The 20,972-nt window shown below is 36.7% G+C and overlaps 1 protein-coding gene and 1 non-coding gene across 2 annotated transcripts; both read left to right on the forward strand.

Annotated features, from left to right (window-relative positions):
- The first annotated feature begins 15,138 nt into the window (after positions 1-15,138).
- On the forward strand, positions 15,139-19,925 carry LOC109241617 (haloacid dehalogenase-like hydrolase domain-containing protein At4g39970). The gene is made up of 11 exons (XM_019408381.1): positions 15,139-15,599; positions 16,878-16,971; positions 17,073-17,117; positions 17,220-17,270; positions 17,469-17,543; positions 17,631-17,664; positions 18,575-18,630; positions 18,720-18,779; positions 19,308-19,367; positions 19,458-19,504; positions 19,596-19,925. The coding sequence occupies exons 1-11, from the start codon at positions 15,229-15,231 to the stop codon at positions 19,642-19,644; spliced, it is 942 nt and encodes a 313-aa protein (XP_019263926.1). The 5' UTR covers positions 15,139-15,228; the 3' UTR covers positions 19,645-19,925.
- A 695-nt stretch (positions 19,926-20,620) lies between these two features.
- TRNAY-GUA lies at positions 20,621-20,716 on the forward strand. The gene is made up of 2 exons: positions 20,621-20,657; positions 20,681-20,716. It is a non-coding gene; the product is annotated as a tRNA-Tyr (tRNA).
- The last annotated feature ends 256 nt before the right edge of the window (positions 20,717-20,972 follow it).

Raw genomic sequence — 20,972 nt, forward strand, 5'->3', positions numbered from 1 at the left:
GAGGGTTGAACTGACATGAGTATCTGTGTACTGGAAACTTGAATGTTATAACATGACATGTGAAATATTGGTTGTACCACCGCTAATTCTGGTGGCAACTACAGCTCATAAACTAATTGACCGATCCTTCACAAGATTCTATATGGCCCAATATAGCAGGGACTATGCTTTCCCTTCTTCCCAAATCTAATAACGCCTTGCATAAGCGAAACTTTCAGAAACACCCAATCATCAATTTGAAACTCTAGGTCTCTATGCCGCACGCTCGAATATGACTTTTGGCGGCTCTGAGCCATCTTCAAACGCTCTTGAATCAACTTAACTTTCTCTATAGTCTGATAGACCAATTAGGTCGCAACAACTCCCTTTCACCAACTATGGACCAACCAATTGGCGACCTACACCTTCGCCCATACAGAGTCTCGCACGTGCCATTTTGATACTAGAATGGTAGGTGTTATTATTAGAAAACTCAATGAGAGGTATGTGATCATCCCAATTACTTTTAACATCAAGGACATATCCTCAACTGTTTGAATAATGCACTCTGCCTGGCCATCTTTCTGAGGATGAAAAGCTTGTGCCTAACCATTTCTGAAAGAACTTCTAAAAGTTCATTGTAAGCTTAGCACCACAGTTCAAAATGACGGACCACGGAGTCCCATGCAATCAGACGATTTCCTGAATGTATAACTTGGTATAATCTTCTGCTGAATCTGTAGTCTTTACTGGCAAGAATGTGCTGATTTGGTAAGTCGATTTACAATCATCCAATCAAATTATGCTTTTAAAATGAGCACGATAATCCTGTTATAAATTTCATATTTACCATCTCCACTCAAAATATGTGTATTCGGTGATAAAACACTAGGCTTTCTGCTGCTCGACTTTCACTTGCTGACAATTCGGACAATTGGCCACAAAGTCTGCGACGTTCTTTTTCATGTCGTTCAACCAATAAATCTCCTTGGTCATGATTCATATTTGGAGAACCTAGATGGAAAGAATACATGGAATTATTGGCTTCTTACATGATCTTCCCTCTTTAAATCCATCTATGTATGGAACACACAATCTGTCCTGGTACCTCAAAGTACCATCATCTCCCCCTTATTCAAAAGCCATCATCTTATACTTGTGAATCTCCTCTTTCAACTACAACATGTAGGGATCATCAAATTGTTTCTCCTTCTCTTCGGCTACTAAGGGGGAACAAGTCCTGTTCTAGACAACAACTCCATTATCTCCGGAGTCCGAAGTCGAACTGCTATCTTGTCTAAGTGGTGAACTTCTTTCACCAGAGTTCTCTTATCTACCTCAATCATGAGTTATACTTCTCACACTTTATCTTCTTAAGCACTTCCTGAAAACACTTATAGCATTGTTGTGACCTAAGTCTTTGACCATCACTCCGAAGACTATAGTCTCGTGCAATGGCACTACCCTCGTGACACATAAATAGGCATGATTTTATTGCTTTTTTGTGATCACTTTATCATCAATAACTAAGCTCGGTGATCATTCTACTCACTTTGTGCTTCTTACACATGCTATACATAATCCCTGTGGTAATTATACAATTTTCTCTCATTACCGAACTGATTTTCTTTTTCATATCCCATGCTAACTATTCGGCTTTCAAATCTCTAACTGCACTTACTGATGGTTTTTACATTACCCCTTAGACAAAAGGTATTATACTTGCAGATCCTTCCCTTTTTTTTTGGGGGGGGGGGGGGTCCAAATAACTTTCCTTATTTTCTGCAACTCTTTGCACTCTACGTCAATGACGACTTATCTTCCAACTTACTTTTGAGCTAGGAAAAAACTAAATTATTCACATAACGGAAAGCTAATGTGTTCACAAATGTCATACACACTCTTAATAATTTAACTCTGCTCACACTGTCAATCCTGGAGAAGCCACATTTCGATAATTCCTAAAGGCTATTCTTCTATAGTTTGCTCTCTTATTGCTAGCTGACTGTTTTTCCCACTATCACTGTACTTAGGATTTAACTTAAACTCTTTGGGATCTAATACACGTTCGGTATTTCAAACTGTCATCCACTCACTAGAATTAACCTGGCTAAGTGAATTAAATTGTACCTCTACTAGCTCTGCTGAAATTGTTAATTCACTGTATCAACTCAAAACTTACTTATTATTCTTTTACTAAACACCTGCTAGAATCACGTTTTCTTGTTCTACTTTGGATAACTAAAGTGAGGAATAAGGTTATTTCTAACTTCCCTCATCATTCGACCCTATTCTATGGTCGCATACTATCCTTTTTTTCTAAACTATGTGCATAGATCACACTTATGAAATTCATCTGTCTTAAACAAAATTAGAATATCTAACGCCAAACTTTCTATATAATACGAAATCATATCATACTATAAACATCCGCGGTAATCACTTACTCACAAAACCTAAGGGGGAACTGCCATATCTTTTATCTTACATCAATAGCTGCTTCTTATAGTAGCTTACTAGCGTGGTACTTCTAGTTCTGATTTGAATAAATATGAACAACTTAAAATCGTTCCCTGAAATTCACTATTAGCTGCTCTGGGTTCTCATGGCATACATCATATCTTCTAGTCATTTGCATGAGTTGTACGAAATCACATCTTTCGTAATAACAAATGTTTCTGACTCCTAGGTAATTTACCCTTACGCTCTTTTATGTCCAAAACTATAGTGACCAATGTTAGGGTCTGACATCTGAACTATCATCATCCCACTTGTGGCTCCATTTTCAAGAATTAAAAATGAAATTGTTCTAGGAGGTAAAACACATACGAATACACTACCATGCACAAACTTATCCTTCAAAGTATACCATTATTTGATAAATAACTTCCTGCGCCATCCAGTAAGTCTTGGTCTTAATCCAGACCTAAAATATGCAAAGGTTTCGCTATGATCACAGTTACTTAAATTTTCTTTTAGCACCCATAGGCATAATTGTATACTCACCAGTCACCAGAATTTCGATACACCAAAAATTAGATATTTGGTAAACATATAACTGAATACTGGAGTACTGAATAACCACAACATACTAATTGAAAGACTGTATAACTAGTAACTAAGGTAAACTGATAACCATAAGACATGATAATTGCTTTTGTACTTTCTGATAAGGTTATGCTCTAATTTGTACTACTATCCATTGCATCCCACTTTTAACATCCTCTCATGTCTCATTTGTTATCAACCTATACTCCATAATTATACCCCAATGGAAATTATCCTCTCTAGGACCATAGGTTTCTCCTGCGCGTCGCTTGGGCATCCAATACGTTTGGAATTCGATAGGAAGAGAAGGTTAACTATTGGTCTTAGCTTCATGGCACGATCTAGAGTAGAAAGAAATGAGACAATCCTGGATGTCTTAGTAGTTAACTGTTTATATCAGTGGCCGGCACACACATATAAAGGAAACTCCACTAGACATGGCTTCATAGACTCCCTAGGACTCTTGAACCTAGTGCTCTGATGCCAAGCTTTGTCACACCCCGAACCTGGGCTTGGACGTAACACGACACTCAGTGCCTGACTACATGTGACCGATCGAACCAACTGGCTGGCTAAATCAACATGTGATGTCATAACTTACTAAATGCGGAAGATAAACTAACACATGCTGATATAATAAAAGATTAGATGATATAAATCAGAGTGCGGAAATACTAATACAATTCTGAAACATATTTGCAGCCAACATAACTTAACATGAAAAGCCTGAGACTCTGTCTAACTGTTACCCTAGTCTATGAAGCCTCTAAGGAAGTAGTGAAAACACTAAGTATCTAAAAATACTGAAGACTGTTAGGTAATGATAATGCCCTGAAAGAACTGGGGATCATCAAACAGCTGGTACGAGAATCCTAGCGCTTTGAATCATCAACCTGTAAATCATTACCTGCATCGTGAGATGCAGGCCCCGGGCAAAAGGGATGTCAGTACATTTGAATTGCACTGGTATGTCAACTGAAAGAAAGAATTATAAATGATGAAACTGAAACTAAGCGAATAACTAAGAATTGATAATTGGTACTGAAATGATATTATTGAAACAGAAACTGAAATGATAACTGATAACTGATAACTGGTAACTGAAATGATAACTGATAACTGAACTGAACAAAGGAAGTAAGGATATGAATACTCCCTCTTCTGAATGATGAACAACCTGTTTATCTGAATAAGCTACGGCCTCGGGAACAATATATATGTGCATAAGCTATGGCCTCGGGCCCAAGTATACGTATACATAACTACGGCCTCAGGCCCAAAAATGCATAAAGCATAAACTACGGCCTCACGCCAAACATGCATAAAGCATAAACTACGGCCTCAGGCCCAAGTACGCATAAAGCATATAAACTATGGCCTCAGGCCCAAATACAGGTGTTCAACATTCAGGAACTGAGAATCAAACTGCAATACATGATAGTGAAATACTTAATCATACTGAGTTACATGATACTGGATCACACTGAGTTACATAATACTGGAATACTGAATAGGACTAGACTGAGACATGTATTCTTGAACTGATTATGAACATTGAAACTTCAACTATTTATGGCATACTGAGTAATCTACATTAAGACTCGGGAGCATCAAACCCAAGTCTATATTGAATACGCACTGAGCTCACACGTTCAGAATGAAAGTGGTGAACGAGTTATGAAGCTAGAGAATAGAAGTTCTACAACTATTAAAGGAACTAGGCTTAACTATATTTCTGAGGCAATTAGTAACGTCGTAAAAGAAACATAGTGTAGGGAGAATCAATAACATTCCCAAACATAGAGAGTTAGCCTCACATACCTTAGCTTCCTGCTCTTGAGCGTAAAACAACATTCGCCAACCCTTTCAACTTTAATCTATATCAATACAAGTCAAAGGGATTCCATATTAGCAATAATTCTCATGTTTTGATCACTTAAGCATTTTCTCAAACACTTGGTGACATAAAGCTTCATAGTCCTTTTTAATGGTGTCTCTACACCCAATAACCCATTCTCTTTCTCCTAGATAAATTGTAAAGTCTCAAATGATAATCAACATCATTCTTTGTCAGCTATAAGGTAAACAACACCCTTAACCAATAATCAACAATCAACACCCCAAACCTATAACCGCTCATTCTTTTCTATCAAACCCATCAACTCATATCTCATGAACTAGAGTCAATAATCATTAATCCAATGGCATAATGAATTAGAGGGTGAAGACATTACCTTTTTGAAGTTCAATCCCCTTGAATTCGAGTTCTAGGATTCCTTCTCTGAACATTGATGTCCCAATCGAATATCTAATGATATGGAGGGTTTACCCATGTTAATAAGATGTTGGGAAATTGAAATTAACTTAGAATCACCATTAGAACTTACCTTGGATGGTGGATGGACCTTTAAGGAGTTAGGTGTTTGAGAGTTCCCCTTTCTAGATCAAGTTTTTATGTTTTGGGGCTGTGGGAGACAAAGTAGGGCTTTAAAATGACCCCCCCATGAGCGCCCCCGCGCACCTGGTAGGCCTGACCGTGCACCTGACCGCGCAAAATGGCAGTAACACTGCCTCAGGACCGCGGCCGCGCTCGGGGCGCACTCAGGGCGCGTATATTGCATATTGTTCTGTAAAACGCGCATAACATTTTACACAGAGATCCGTTAGGGCTCCATAATATATTGTTGGAAAGCTATTTCAAAGGCATACAACTTTCATGCTTTGAGGTTTCCCAAGTTCCTTACACATTGTCAGTAAACCCTGCTGGAAGACGGACCTTCTGCAAACTTAGTCGATTTTGTCAAATCTTATGCACCTCACTCTCCGTCTTGATTCCAAAACAACTATTTTTAACCATACTCATCCCGCTAGGACTTCATATGTCTAAAATATCAAATTAATACCCATTGAATATATCCACACCTAGTCCGAATGTACGGGATGTTACATTTAAATACTTTATAAGTATTAGCAATGTTTCTTTCAATGCAAATTATTATCAGTTGTACGTACTTTTTAATTCTAATTAACTATTATATATTGGGTTCAATCTAGATTCATAATCCAGATAATAGCATAAATGATCCTTTTTTGCGTGACACCTAGCCCTAAGGTTAGAATGATGTCTAAGTACTCCGTCAATGGGCACAAGTTTCATACAGGAGTGGCGTGTGTGTGAAAGCTGATGGTGATGTTGATTATTATGGTGTGCTTCAATAGATATTAGAACTCGAGTATAGTGTTGGTTGGCCGAAGAAAAAGTTGGTACTCTTTCAGTGTGAATGGTATGATCCAACACCTACTAGAGGTACAAAGGTGCTTTCTCTATATAAAATAGTTGAAATAAAGCACACAGGGAGGTATAGACTTTATGACCCATTTATCATAGCACAAAATGTGAAACAAGGTGTATTACGCACCTTATCCTTTTCACAAGAAGAAGGTTACAAGGCGGGTAGTGATAAAAACAAAGCCTGTGGGTAGAGTTGTGGTCGAGGATGCATTAGATGTAGCGTGCCAGAATGACATTTCAAGTGTTGAAACAATAGTGGACGATGAACTAGCAGGTGAATTGCAGGATAGTGAAGGCGAATTCGAGTCTTCAATCCTTAGATCAAACCAAAGTGAGTATGAGGAAGGAACATCCATGCCAAACGAGGATGTAGATTCAAGTGATGAATATGAAGAAAGCAAGTATGAAGAATCAAATGATGAAAATGAAAAAAAGTGATGATGAAAATGAATATGATCAATATGAAGAAATCGACGAGGATTGAGTTGTTTGTGCGTTTTATGACATGTTTGATTTCTTATGTTAATCCTTATGTCATTGTTTTACGTTTATATCTTGTTGGACTTTATATATGTTCTTTTTTTAATTGTCATAATATGTAGAAGAATTGCTTTATATTATTACCTGTTGATTTTTGTATTTATTATATTTTGTTTTACTTAAATTGCACAGTTGGCTTCTAAGGGTAAAGAACCGAAACAATCTAAGAAGGAAAAAAATACTTTGCCATCCAGGAGTGATCACATTCCTTCAGACATGCCTAGGATGAGTCCTCATCCTAGTTTTCCTCGTCCTTCTATAACGACCCGGCCGGTCGTTTTTGGAATTTACGCCCCGATCCCCCATTAACTGCTTCCCCTAAGTTCATTTCAGCTATTTTGGTATGCCGGGACGTTCGGTGTTAAGTTTTGGAGAGTTTTGGGACACTTAGTCCCTAAATGAGAGCTTAAGAGTTAAAAAATGGTCCGTAATCAGAACAGTGTGAAGACGACCTCGGAATGGAAATCTGATGGTTCCGTTAGCTCCGTTAGGTGATTTCGGGGTTGGGAGCGTGTTCGGAATGTATTTTGGAGGCTCGTAGCTCATTTAGGCTTGAAATGCCGAAGTTTGAATTTTTGAAGTTTCCGGTCCGATAGTGAGTTTTTGATCCGAGGGTCATATTGGAATTCTGGAAGTTTCAGTAGCTCCGTCATGTCATTTGGGATGTGTGTGCAAAATTTCAGGTCATTCGGGCGAGGTTTGGTTAGGTTTTTGATCGAAAGTGTATTTTGTTGGAATTTGAAGTTCTTAGGCTTGAATCTTTGATTTAATCGGACTTCCGGTGTTGTTTTAGGTATTTTAAGGATTGGTATAAGTTCGAATAAGGTATTAGGTGGTATTGGTGCTTTTGGTTGAGGTTCCGGGGGCCTCGGGGTGATTTCGGGTGGTTAACGGAGAAATTTCTAAGTAATTGCTGCAACTGGTATTTTTCTTTCTGGTATTTTCGCTTCTGCGGCTTGGGAACCGCAGAAGCGGCCTTGGACGTCGCAGAAGCGGCTTGTGCCCCCTTCCTCAGAAGCCGCAGAAGCGGTGCCACTTCCGCAGAAGCGGCCCAGCTATCGCAGATGCGGTCCTGTCCCTTTTAATGAAAACTGCAGAAGCGGTTGGCTTTCCGCTTAAGAGGGACCGCAGAAGCGATCCCTTGTCCGCAGAAGCGGAAATGACTGTTCAGAAATATCAATTTCGAGGGTTTAATTTCATAAGTTTGAAAATCGATTGAGAGCTCGGGATAAGGCGATTTTGAGTGGGTTTTGAAGAGAAAATCATTGGGTAACGTTTCCTTGATCCCTTTTCATTATATTTCATCACTATATAGCTAAATACATCATTGGAATTCGAATTTAGGATCAAAAGTTGGTTAATTTGGGGTAAAACTTCATACACCAAACTATTGAGTTTTGAGGGGGCATTTGACCTCCGATTTGAGAGATTTTTATATGGTTAGACTCGTGAGAGTACGAGAGTTCTGAAAATGTAAAAATTATTCGATTTCGAGACATTGGCTGAAGGGGCGTTTTGGTCATTTTACCTATTTTTGCGCCCTAGCTGTAAATTTATTAGCGGAATCAGTTGTTTGCAATATTATTTACGATATGTAATTGAATTGAATAGATTTGGGCCATTTGGAATCGGATACTCGTGGCAAAGGCGTGGTTTCTATTGATATTGAGCCGGTTCGAGGTAAGTGGCTTGTCTAACTTTGTGTGGGGGACCTTTCCCCTTAGGATATTGTTATTTGGTATTTTGAGTGCCTTGCACACGAGGTGACGAGCGCGTACTTGAGCCAATTGTTGAAAATCCGGTTTTACTTAAGATATTGCGATTGAGTTTCTTTCATATTTGCTTTATTCTACTTGCAACTATAACCTGTGCTAGATTAGGAAAGCATGTTTAGTTGATTTAACTTGCCTACTTGCTTAAGTTGCCTTGACTGTACTACTTGAAGCAGGTTAGGCCAGTACTACCTGTTGCTTGTCTTTGTACTTCATTTTTGTGTATCTTCTGGTTGTGATTGCGCATTTACATTGGGACTACGGATGTGGGATTCCGGTAGCTCTCCCCCCCCCCCCCTTGTTTGTTTACTTTGGGACTACGGGTTCGATTCCCGGTAGATCCCCCTGCACTTTTACTTTGGGACTGTGGGTTAGATTCCCGATAGATCCCCCTGCCCATTGATAGTTGGATTACGGGACGGTATCTCGGGAGATCCTTCGGATATACACATATGATGGACTACGGGACGGTATCCCAGGAGATCCCCTGGACAGTTGAGAAAAGGACTACAGGACGGTATCCTGGGAGATCCTCATTGCTACCATTGGCATTGAGCTGTACTTATTCTGTGGTTGTTCCGTTCTTTGTGTATTTGCTATTGCCTTGTTTAACCTGTCTTATCTCACTGTTGTACTCACTATTACTGCTTATTTTTCATACTGTTAATTTATTATTATATTTTAGCCTCAGTAGGGCCCTGACCTTCCTCGTCACTACCCAACCGAGGTTAGGCTTGACACTTACTGAGTACCGCTGTGGTGTACTCATGCCTTCCTGCGCATGTTTTTTCATGTGCAGATCATCCAAGTACCTCTACTCAGGCGCACTATCAGTGACGCAGGAGGACTACGGAGACTTCGAGGTAGATCTGCTGCGTCCGCAGACCGACGAGTCTCCCTCTTACTCTATCTCTAGTGCTTAGTTTTTTCTCCTTCCGGTTGTTAGATAATCTGGAGTTTGGAGCCTTTACTTTTCGCTTCTGTAGCCTGTGTTGTCTGTGAGTTTTCGGGTTTTGGGGATTGTTTTGAACTTGTGATATTGAGTTGTACATGTCGAGCGGCATTCAGTACAGTTTCTTTTAGTATTTAATTTGGTTTCCTCTATTTTTCCGCAATTATTATATTTCCGCAATATTAGGCTTACCTGGTCGTGGGGACTAGGTGTCGTCATGACATGTTCACAGTCGGTGAACTAGGGTCGTGACAATCACGACTCCCGAGGGTGGGAAATCCGGGTCGTGACAAGAACTAAAAATAAGCATGTCATCCACATAAAGGCAAATAATAACACATGTGCCATCTACACATTTTGTATAAACACATTTATCTACTTCAATTGATGAAAAACCATCATTAATCAATACTTGATCAGATTTTTTATGCCACTGTTTAGGTGCTTGCTTTAGACCATATAAAGACTTTAGCATTTTACATACTTTGTTTTCTTGGCCAGACACTATACAACCCTCAGGTTGCTCCATGTAAATTTTCTCTTCCAAATCACCATTTAAAAATGCAGTTTTAACATCCATTTGGTGAATAAAAAGTTTATAAATAGAAGCCAACGCAAGTAAAACACGAATTGAGGAAATTCTAGTTACAGGAGCATAAGTATCAAAATAATCAATATTTTGCTTTTGGGTAAAACCTTTTGCAACAAGTCTAGCTTTGTATTTATCAATGGAACCATCCGGATTAAGTTTCTTCTTAAAAATCCATTTACAACCAATGGGTTTAGCTCCCGGAGGTAAATAAACTAAAATCCAAGTTTTATTTTGTAAAATTGAATTTAATTCTACATCAATAGCTTCTTTCCAAAATGAGGCATCAGACGAAGAAATAGCTTCAGAATATGTTAAAGGATCATTATCCACAAGATAAGTATAAAAATCATTATCAAAAGATTTTTCTTTCCTTGATCTTTTGCTTCTTCTTAAACCCTCACTTTCAAAATCATTTTGAAAAATTGGAACATGTGAAATTTTATCACTTTTAATAATAGGAGCATCAAAAATATTCTCAAATTTTAAAGAAAAAATATTTTCAAAAAATTCAGCATTTTTTGTTTCAACAATAGTATTGTTTTCAAGTACATCACTTGTGACTACTAAAAATCTATATGTTGCACTGCTTTCAGCATACCCAATAAACATACAATCAGATGTTTTAGATCCTATTTTTCTTTTCTTAGGATCGGGTAACATTACTTTAGCAAGCACCCCCACACTTTCAAATATTTCAAATTAGGGGGATACCCTTCCACAACTCATAAGGAGTTTTACCGGTTTTCTTATAAGGAATTCTATTTTGTAAATGACAAGCAGATAAAATCGCTTCACCCCAAAGATTATCCGGAGCACCGGAACTAACAAGCATGCTATTCATCATTTCCTTTAAGGTCCTATTTTTTCTTTCCGCTACACCATTTGATTGTGGAGAATATGGCGGAGTTATCTCGTGAATTATGCATTCTTTTTCACATTAATCATTCAACAAAATAAATTCAGCACCTCTATCGGATCTAACTCTTTTGATTTTCTTATCTAATTGACTTTCTACTTCCTATTTATAAATTAAAAACTTATCAAAAACTTCATCTTTATTTCTCAACAAATAAACTTTTGTATATCTAGAAAAATTATCTATAAAAGTCACATAATATTTCTTCCCTCCTCTAGTCATAGTTTGTTTCAAGTCTCCTAAATCAGTATGAATTAAACTTAATAATTCAGATTGTCTAAATACTGAAGCACATGATTTCTTAATTTGTTTAGCTTCTGCACAAACTTCACACTTATCAATATTCGAAAAATTAATATTTGAAATAAAACCTTCAGAATGTATTTTTTTAATATAAGATAAACTAACATGTCCTAATCTAGCATGCCATAAATTAAAAGAATCAATCAAGTAAGCAGAAGTACTAGCATTTTCATTCATAACATTGAGTACAAACAAGCCATGGCTATAATAACCTTTGCCAACAAAATTATTATTCTTGGTCAACAAGACCTTATCAGATTCAAAAGAAACCTTCACCCCCACTTTTCTTAATAATCCCACAGAGACCAAATTGGCTCGGATACTAGGAACATGCAACACATCATTCAATGCCAAAATTTTTCCAGATGTGAGTTTGAGAAGAACTTTGCCTTTTCCAAGAACTTGAGTAGTTCTTGAGTCACCAAGATAGACAACTTCTTCTCCCTCCTCAATTTGGGTGTAATACACAAAGTCTTTTTCGGTTAGCACATATGTGCCTAGTGGCACCAGAATCTAACACCCAATCTTTCACATTGGCCACAAGGTTCACTTGGGAAACAACCGCAACAATTATATCATCCACTTTGGCTTTAGTCAAATTTACTTTAGCCTTAGTGGGATTGTCATTCCCAATCCTTTTACGGCATTGAGCAACATAGTGGCCAGGTTTGCCACACACAAAGCAGTTGCTTTTTTCCTTGAAGGTTTGATTGTTGGTTTTGGGCTTATAACCATTTCTTTCGTCATACCTGTTACTTGATTTTCTCTGACGGTTATTGTCCTCCACAAGGCTGCTTCTAGTTGCAATTTCTTTTCCTTTGTCAACAACAGCGTGCTTGCGGTTAAAATTATCTCCACCAAAAACCGTAATTTTCAAAACATCGGATAAAGATTTGGCACATGTAATTAGCGGCGGAATAACAACAGAAACAGTAGACGTAGCGGGTATAGTAGCAACAACAACAACATTAGCAGTGTTATTCTCCATAATAACAGCGTGCAAATATCCTTAAGATTGTTGGAAAAATATTGGATGATTATGGAGAATAGAAGGTTTAGCTTGAGGCGTGTCAAAGACACTCTCCTTAAGGATATTTCGCCCACACCGTGATAAATAAAATTAGGCGTATCCCCCAGGATTCAACAAGCTCTTCTAGTATAACTTGGAGCAGAAACAACAAAGATTGAATAAAAGAAAACCCAGCACAAAAGAAAAGAGAAGAAATTTTTTAACTTTGTTCACTCCACCATCATGAACACAATCACATAGTTTTATATAGGCGAAATACATAAACGGCCCCTTCAAGTTGTCCTCAACGGTCAGCCAGACACCTCAACTGACCCCATTTTCAGTTGGACACTTCAAGCCTTCATAAAGTAGGTCAATTAAACACCCGACCTCATCATCCCACCTCGCGTGAAATACACTCTCGAATTGATGTCAAACGAACAAATGATAAAATGCCATGTGTAATTTTAATTAAAAAAATTTGCCACCTATTATAAAACAAAAAAAAAAGCAATAATAATAATTTAAAAAAGAAAAAAAACAATAATTATGGAAAAAGCTTCTTTAATCACCATATCTATGAATCACCGCCAGCCCTTCCTCCTCGTCTCCATCACTTCCTCTCGTCTCCGGCCCTTCCTCCTAGTCTCCACTTTTCTTAAGCAACTATTTTGCAGAAGAGAGGAAATTGCAAAAAAAAAAAAAAAAAGCAGACCACTCACCCTTCTTCATCGGAACTTTACTTCAATTTGGATTAAGAAGCAGATCTCAAAATCCAACGTACAACACCAGTTAGATGCGAACAGAGACCATGAACGACGACGGCAACAGACTAAAAATTACGAACGGACCACCTCAAATACGTAATGGACTAAATAAACCTTACCGAAGAACTCAGACCTTGCCGAAATCCCAACGGAATCTAGAAACCAGTAGTTGGAAGCCTTGAACCAAATCTTAAGAACGGAAGATATGCCGGCGATGGAGATATTGGACACCGGGCCGGAGTATGTCGGAGGAGCAATGTTACCGATTTTCCTCAATGATTTTCGGCAAAACAACGACCTTATCACTAGTCTTAGGGTGGAGTTCGTGGTGGTTCCTTGGGATTTCATCTTCTGCTATGTTAATCTCCAAATCCTTTGTTTATATCTTCTTATTGTTGGGAATCCTACGTTCATTGTAACTACTTGGAGGCTTATTCTTCAACCGGGCCGGAGTATGTCGGAGGGGGTGGATTAATGGCGGAAGGAAGAGGTTTGGTGAAGAAGGAATATTTTGGGAAGAAAGTGAAATTAATGTGTGGAAAATAAAATATAATGGGACCCACATAAAATAATGTTAAATTTAAAAGAAAAAAGAAAAAAACCTTAATTTTGAGGGTTTCACGCGCTTAGAATTAAGTGTAAAGCACACACTTTGCCATGTCAGCGTGAATGGTTCACGAGGTCGTACTTTAGTGGAGAAGAAGTGTTAAAATGATAAACGGGTCAGTTGAGGTGTCTTGCTAACCGTTGAGGACAACTTGAAGGGGCCATTTATATATTTCGCCTTTATATATAGTCCAAAGGAAATAGACATCTTATGTAATAAAAGAAACGTTAAAATTCATTAAGGATTCACTGCCATCAAACATTATAAACATTTAAAACCAAAGAATCATTATTATTAAAGTTAATGAAATGTTATCAAAATAGACGTTAAGAAACAATCATACAAGACCAATCTTTGGTCAAATTCAAAGTTACTAAAACATAACTGATTTTGATACTCATTCATGTTAATAAAACATCAATTTTCTTAAAGCCATAATGATAGCCATTTAAGGTTAGTAAATTGTTNATATATATATATATATTAAAATATATTCAATTGATTGGTATAATAAAGATCTATTAAAATAATATTAGAAGAATGAACCAAGATATTAATTTGAATATTTCTTTTTGAGTTAGCAAATTATTTTTCCAACAAATCATCTATATGTCCTTTACAAAATCTCATGTCAAATCGATGACAAATATTATTTTCACAAAGTGAAGGATTATTTTGAGAATCCTTATTGTTCTCATTACCACAATGATGACGATTATAATTTCGTCTATTGCCACGTCCACATCCATTGATACATTCACGGTAATAATTTTGTCTTCTTTCAGACTTATTACATATTGCTACCACATTCTCTTAAGGGAATGAGAATGAAGCAAATTCAATGGGATGAATTTCTACTTCTTTGCCCACAATCATACATGAATTTGATCATGGCAAGGTATAAAAATTTTACCAATTTGGGTGGTTATAATTTCTTGCAAACTCTATTAAAGTTATAATCAAAGTTTATTGTCTTTGCTTGTATTTAAAATCAAATTATAGAATTTCAAGAATTTAAAAGAGAAAAATAAAGTAAAATACTTACCTTAAATCCAGAATTTAATTATGAAGGAAGTTCATGAAACAAAATTGATAATTATTATGCTCAATCACAAAGCTTCTACTCAATTGGTTAGAGTCTCGTGCTGATAACGTGTTATGAAACAATAAAAGTAGAGAGAAAATTCTTATTGATTTTGGATTATTTACAATGAAATAGAACTCATCTATTTATAGGGAAAAAATAAGTTAGCCACTACGTAACAAACCCTAAGATCTCTCTAAAATATACACATTCACCTTAAATAGAATTCCATTTATAACAATCCCTTTATTATGAACGGTTTATATCCGTTATATTCATCTTCCCGCAAAAAACAAAAAAAGAAACTGAAAAATCCCCATTTGCCGATAACCACACGAATCAAACTCCGCCATACCAATTCACAGCTATGGCGTCCATCACTATACTTCTCTCTCCACCAAATTTACAGTATTCACTCCCCTCTCGAAATTCACTCTTCTTTTCTCCTACAATTACAAGACTTAGAAACTCTTCTTCGTCTTCCTCCTATTCTTTAACTCCAAAATCGTTAGCAGTTTCAGCTTCTTCTTCTTCGCGTGCGCTAGAAGCTTTGATATTTGATTGCGATGGCGTTATATTGGAATCGGAGCACCTTCATCGCCAAGCTTACAACGACGCTTTCTCCCATTTCAATGTGCGTTGCCCTTCTTCTACTTCAGATGGACCGCTGAATTGGAGTCTCGAGTTCTATGATGTTTTTCAGAATCAAGTTGGTGGTGGTAAACCCAAAATGCGATGGTCATTCTCTATCTCTTCGTTTAATTTGTTCTGATTATAAGATATATGTAGTGGGTTTTAGTTATATATCTTAGTGTAATGAATCTTTTACACAATAAGTACAATTTGACTTTGTTATAGCAGGTTACTTACCATTTTATTCTAGGTTACCAATCAATGCTAGCAAGGGCGGAGGCAGAAGCCGAGCTACGGGTTCGGCCGAACCCAGTAGCTTTTGCTCAAAACAGGGTATTTGTGTTAAAAAAATATAAAATATGTACGAATATTAAATTTAGAACTCAATCATTAGCATTTGAAGTCGTCGCTCTAAAATCCAGAACACATAAGGTTGAAATCCTGGCTCCGCCTCTGAATGTTAGTAGTAGTAATAACTAAGAGTACTTCCTTTAAAGGTTTAACATTTTAAAGAATTAAATTATATGCCTAGTCAGTCTAATGATTTTTCTTTACACTATTAGTGTAGTTTAATATGTTATGACAAGTTACTTACCATATATTAAGGATTACCAATCAATGGTCCTAAAAAGTGTTACTTATAATGGCTTGTTAAGTAACTGATTTTGTAGATGTATTTTTACACTGTCTATGCATAGAATTTAAACTCAAATTTCATGACAGAAGTGTTTCATATCTTTTGATATTTCTGAGTTTGAGTCTTACCGTTACCTATTCTAAGATGATCTTCTTCATGCGCTTGACATACGAAAAATTATTTAACCCACATGTAAGGTAGCATGCTATGAGCAGTGGGGAGCTTAGTGCAGCGAAGGGGATTGTTGTAAAATTATACCGTACAAATAGAATAAAAATAAAATAATTTTTATGGTTTTATATAAACTGGTGAATCCCCAAATTCTAGTGAAGTGACAAAGGTCCAAAAATTTATTTAGGTCACAGGTTCAAACACAAGTGTGACATTTTCTTATATTTTTGAATCCTTTTATATAAGTTTCTAGTTTCCGCTGGCTATGAGATAATTAAAGAAATAGAATAGAGAAGTTAGTTTCTTTCGCTGGATAAACTTTCAAATTTCCCTACTATCCTATCAGCACGGCAATCACAAATACAATCACTAGTGGAAGGAAGAAGAGTGGTATACTTTTTGACTTTTTCTTAGCTTAATAGCTTAATAATTCAACAAGCGTTTTTTGATGTGTAAAAAAGTTTTGATGGGCAATGAGACTGATCCAATGGTTTACACAAGCTTTTAGATGAGGTTCTTTCACACTTTTCTAACATTAGCATATACTAATGGAGTGTTTCGGATTGTCTTGATAGGTATTTTAAGGAGCATGGATGGCCAACTTCAACAATCTTTCAGAATCCTCCGGAGGATGACAGCGATAGAGCCAAGCTCATTGATACTCTTCAAGTACTATATATCATATTTTTTTATATTCTTTTCACTATCACTAGTGACTTGACATGTGTTGGTACCTTTTGGCTTTCTTTTCATTCTTTCCGTTTTTGTAGGATTGGAAGACTGAGAGGTACAAACAAATAATCAAATCAGGAACTGTGAGATAAATGATCTATATTCATTTTTCCTTTGTAATTCGTTTAAATGCTGTAACATATCCAATTTTCTTTTACAAACCAGCTTGATATTGCTTTTGGCAGGTTAAGCCAAGACCAGGAGTTTTAAGATTGATGGACGAAGCCAGGGCTGCTGTAAGATATTTACCTTATAATACAGTTCTTACTCTATAATGGTACTTTATGTTTGGTTATTTGATCTGAAGAAGATAACTTTGAAGGGTAGCTAGGGTGATTATCTTTTAAGTGGATTCATGTATTTCACTTTCTGTTCTATGCTCAGAGAGAATCTCATAGTCAAGTGGCATTAATGCCTTTTCGTCTGTATCTCAGGGCAAGAAGCTCGCTGTCTGCTCTGCTGCAACCAAAAGTTCAGTTATAATGTGTCTTGAGAATCTTATAGGACTTGTAAGTCTTCTGCTTTCTGGAAGCATGTTTCCTTTAAGTATTATTTCTTGTCGAACATGGTTAATTGTTTGTGCCACTTGCTTTTAGGATCGGTTCAACGGTCTTGATTGCTTCCTTGCAGGTATGTATCTTTATCCTTTCTGGACTTGTTTTGATGGTTTGTACTACCTATTTTGGTAAAAACGCATGCTAAAGTCATAACTAGTTAATAAAGTACAGGGAAGCAAAACAAAAAGATCGTGAACATGATAATAATTTCCCTGCAGCAGGGTGTTTGCAACAATTCCATCAATCTCTGTCCATCATAGATACAAAAATTATCGAGATGTTAAAAGTCAATTTACTTCTCACCAGAAACAGTTGAAATCAGACGCAACTTATTTCAACATATTGATGGCTAGTTACTTCTGATTCTATAGGAAATGACTATTTGCAACTTGTAAGTTTATAGGCAACGTTAAGGGTGCAGTGGTAGGTGTTATGCGTTCAAGCTAATCAGTTCCTACACAATTCCGAAATTACTTACAAGTACCTCATGTTACGTAGACAAAGCTAGTCTTTGATGATATTATACTGGCCCAAAGGTATCCTATGGTACTGTTGGTTAGTAGTTGAAACCCGTAAGCGGTCAAGAAGTGGGAGAGTTCTGTTTTAATGATAAATAGGAAGATGGAGAATCTTGTACCCCAATCTAAAAGATATGTAGTAAAAGATCAGTAACACAAGCATAGAGCATAAGAGGCTTAGTGCGGCTTCTCCAACTTGAATCTATTGAATTTTTCCTAGTTTCATGTATTTGTATGCTGAAAGTTGTCTGGTTAGTAATGTGATTTCAATTCTATTATGCTGTTGCAAACTGAAGTTTTGCAGATAAATCAATTCTGGTTTCAGCACCTCCATTACATCTTGAAACTACTACTACTATATATGATACATGATTTTAGTCACTAGGAGATTAACTTTCTGTGCTAGATATGTTCAGCACAAGATTCTCAGAATATGTAATATATTTTGGCTTTTGTAATTTCCAGGTGATGATGTGAAAGTGAAAAAGCCTGATCCTTCAATATACATTACAGCTGCCGAGGTGATTAACAGTTTAAAGTATTTGCACTTGAAAGCCGCATATTCTAATTTTTACTTACTGCTTTGGACATTTGGTTTGTATTTTGGCAGAAACTTGGCGTCTCAGAAAGCAATTGTTTGGTGGTGGAGGATAGTGTCATCGGGCTACAGGTTCATCTCTCAATTTTCTGGAAAGAGCCTTATATTTTTATTCATTAATGTGGTGCTTATGCTTCTCTGAGATGTGGGTCTATTGGAAAGAGCCTCTCTATCTCCACAAGGTAGGGGTAAGACTGCGTACACACTACCCTCCCCAGATCCCACTATATGGGATTATACTGGGTTTGTTGTTGTTGTCTTATAATTTTATGTTCTTTTGAGTGGCTGTGTTTAGTTCGAAGTAGTCGTTTGATTCTTATAAAATGTGGACAAAGAGTAGTAGCACATGAAAATTTAATGTCTATTTGTAACTCACCCTCATTAGAATGTATTTGCCTTCTTGCGAAACGTATCTCATCTTCTTAATAGGCTTATGTGCCCGATGAAAATTATATTGTTATGGTTCGGATATGTGAACTACAATGTTCATTATTACATGAATACCTTTTGTGTTTGCCAGAGTAACTGTTCTGCAGTATATATTTTAACTGTTCTGAACCATCTTTTTTTACCAAACTCTGTACTTAACCAATTTCTCAGGCTGCAACTGGTGCTGGAATGTCATGTGTGATAACCTACACATCATCTACCGCGGATCAGGTAACACATATCATTCTGTTCTCCTTCAAAAATTACATACTGTCGACTCCCCTGCTTAATCACCATCGAGCATGTTATCATGCTTCGCAGGATTTCAAAGAAGCCATAGCAATATATCCTGACTTAAGTGATGTTAGGTATGAATATATGCTGCTCATTTTGTAGTATAGTACAATTTACTTCTAGGGATGGTGGACTTATGACTAGTTACTTGTTGCATCCTTGCAGATTTAATGATTTAGTATCACTTCTTCAAGATGTTGTGGTCGCGAAATAGGGTAGAGGGCCGGGCCATTATCCTAGTATATCGAAGCAGAAACAGCGGATTTCTAGCTTTTGCAAGCTATTTGAAGTCCCTAAATGTGCACGAAAGCTTCACTTTCAGGAAGAAATCTACTAGAAGCCTTCGCTGTATTTAGAGGTGGTTCTGCTGCTGTATCATTTTTATTCTAAAATATACTGTTCATAATTAAATTATTCATTTGTGTAAAATAACAGTTATTACGTCCCATTGGTAATACTTAATTTCTATGTATATGTCAATAAACTGTAGTCTTATTTCTCAGTTCCCAGCACTTCGCCTACCCCCCCCCCCCCCAAACCACCCCCCAAAAAATTCCAGTCTTTCCAACTAAGCACCTCAAGTTGGGAAAAACATACATAATAAAAGCATTTGACGTATGTGATATTGATTTAATTCCAGAAAAAAAAATGGATTTAATTGATTTAGCCAAAGTGCGTGAAATTTGATAAAAGTACCATTACCATAGGCTTTAAATTGTGATTATTTTTTTAGCATTCTCAATATTACTTTTTTCTTTTCTGTTCAATGCTTTCGCAACACAAAATTTAATCAATACGCTTACCTATTCAAAAGTTAAATAATTCGCAATTTTAATTCTTTCATTTGGTGATCTTGTCGAACAACAAATTAGCATTTAGGGAACTAGAAATATAATTTTCGATTATGTAGTTTATAACTTTATATGAAAACCAAGCAAAAGTATGACTTCCATTTTCGTTGACTTTATTAAGGTTCACCTAAAAATAAAATAGGGTGTGGAGATCCTTCCATTATTAGCTAGAAGTCTCATGTTCGAGCAATGAAAATGATGAATCTTTTCATAGAGAGTGTCTTACTCTTTTAGCGGGCTTACAAGATGTGAATCTGAATTAGTCAATGGAGGTTTTAAATACCGGATGTTTAAATTACCAAAGTATATATAATATTAAGTTTACAGTCTTAAACAAATCCGACCTTAGCTCAGTTGGTAGAGCGGAGGACTGTAGTTGGGGGTGTAAACCTTTCAGATATCCTTAGGTCACTGGTTCGAATCCGGTAGGTCGGAACTTTTTTTCCATTTCATTTCTTTTACTCTTTTCTGTTGGTTTTTCTTATGTGGTTTTCCTTTGCAAAGTTGGACCCAGGATTTAAATACTGCGTATGCATTTAATGTTTCCAACTATTTAGGCAATATTTGAGCAAAATAATACTCCCTCCGGTCCAAAATAAGTGATTCTTTGGCCTTTTTTTGTGGTCCAAAATAAGTAATTTTTTCAAATTCCAAGAATTAATTAATTATTTTTTTTCCTACATTGCCCTTG

Source organism: Nicotiana attenuata, unplaced genomic scaffold (assembly GCF_001879085.1).
Source record: "Nicotiana attenuata strain UT unplaced genomic scaffold, NIATTr2, whole genome shotgun sequence".
Classification (NCBI taxonomy): domain Eukaryota; kingdom Viridiplantae; phylum Streptophyta; class Magnoliopsida; order Solanales; family Solanaceae; genus Nicotiana; species Nicotiana attenuata.

What these genes read in the sequence shown, in the direction of transcription:
- LOC109241617 (XM_019408381.1), top strand. Translation starts at nt 15,229, where the DNA reads ATGGCGTCCATCACTATACTTCTCTCTCCACCAAATTTACAGTATTCA. An exon ending in AGCTCATTGATACTCTTCAA is followed by an intron (nt 16,972 to 17,072) that starts GTACTATATATC and finishes CCGTTTTTGTAG; the next exon opens with GATTGGAAGACTGAGAGGTA. An exon ending in CCTGACTTAAGTGATGTTAG is followed by an intron (nt 19,505 to 19,595) that starts GTATGAATATAT and finishes GCATCCTTGCAG; the next exon opens with ATTTAATGATTTAGTATCAC.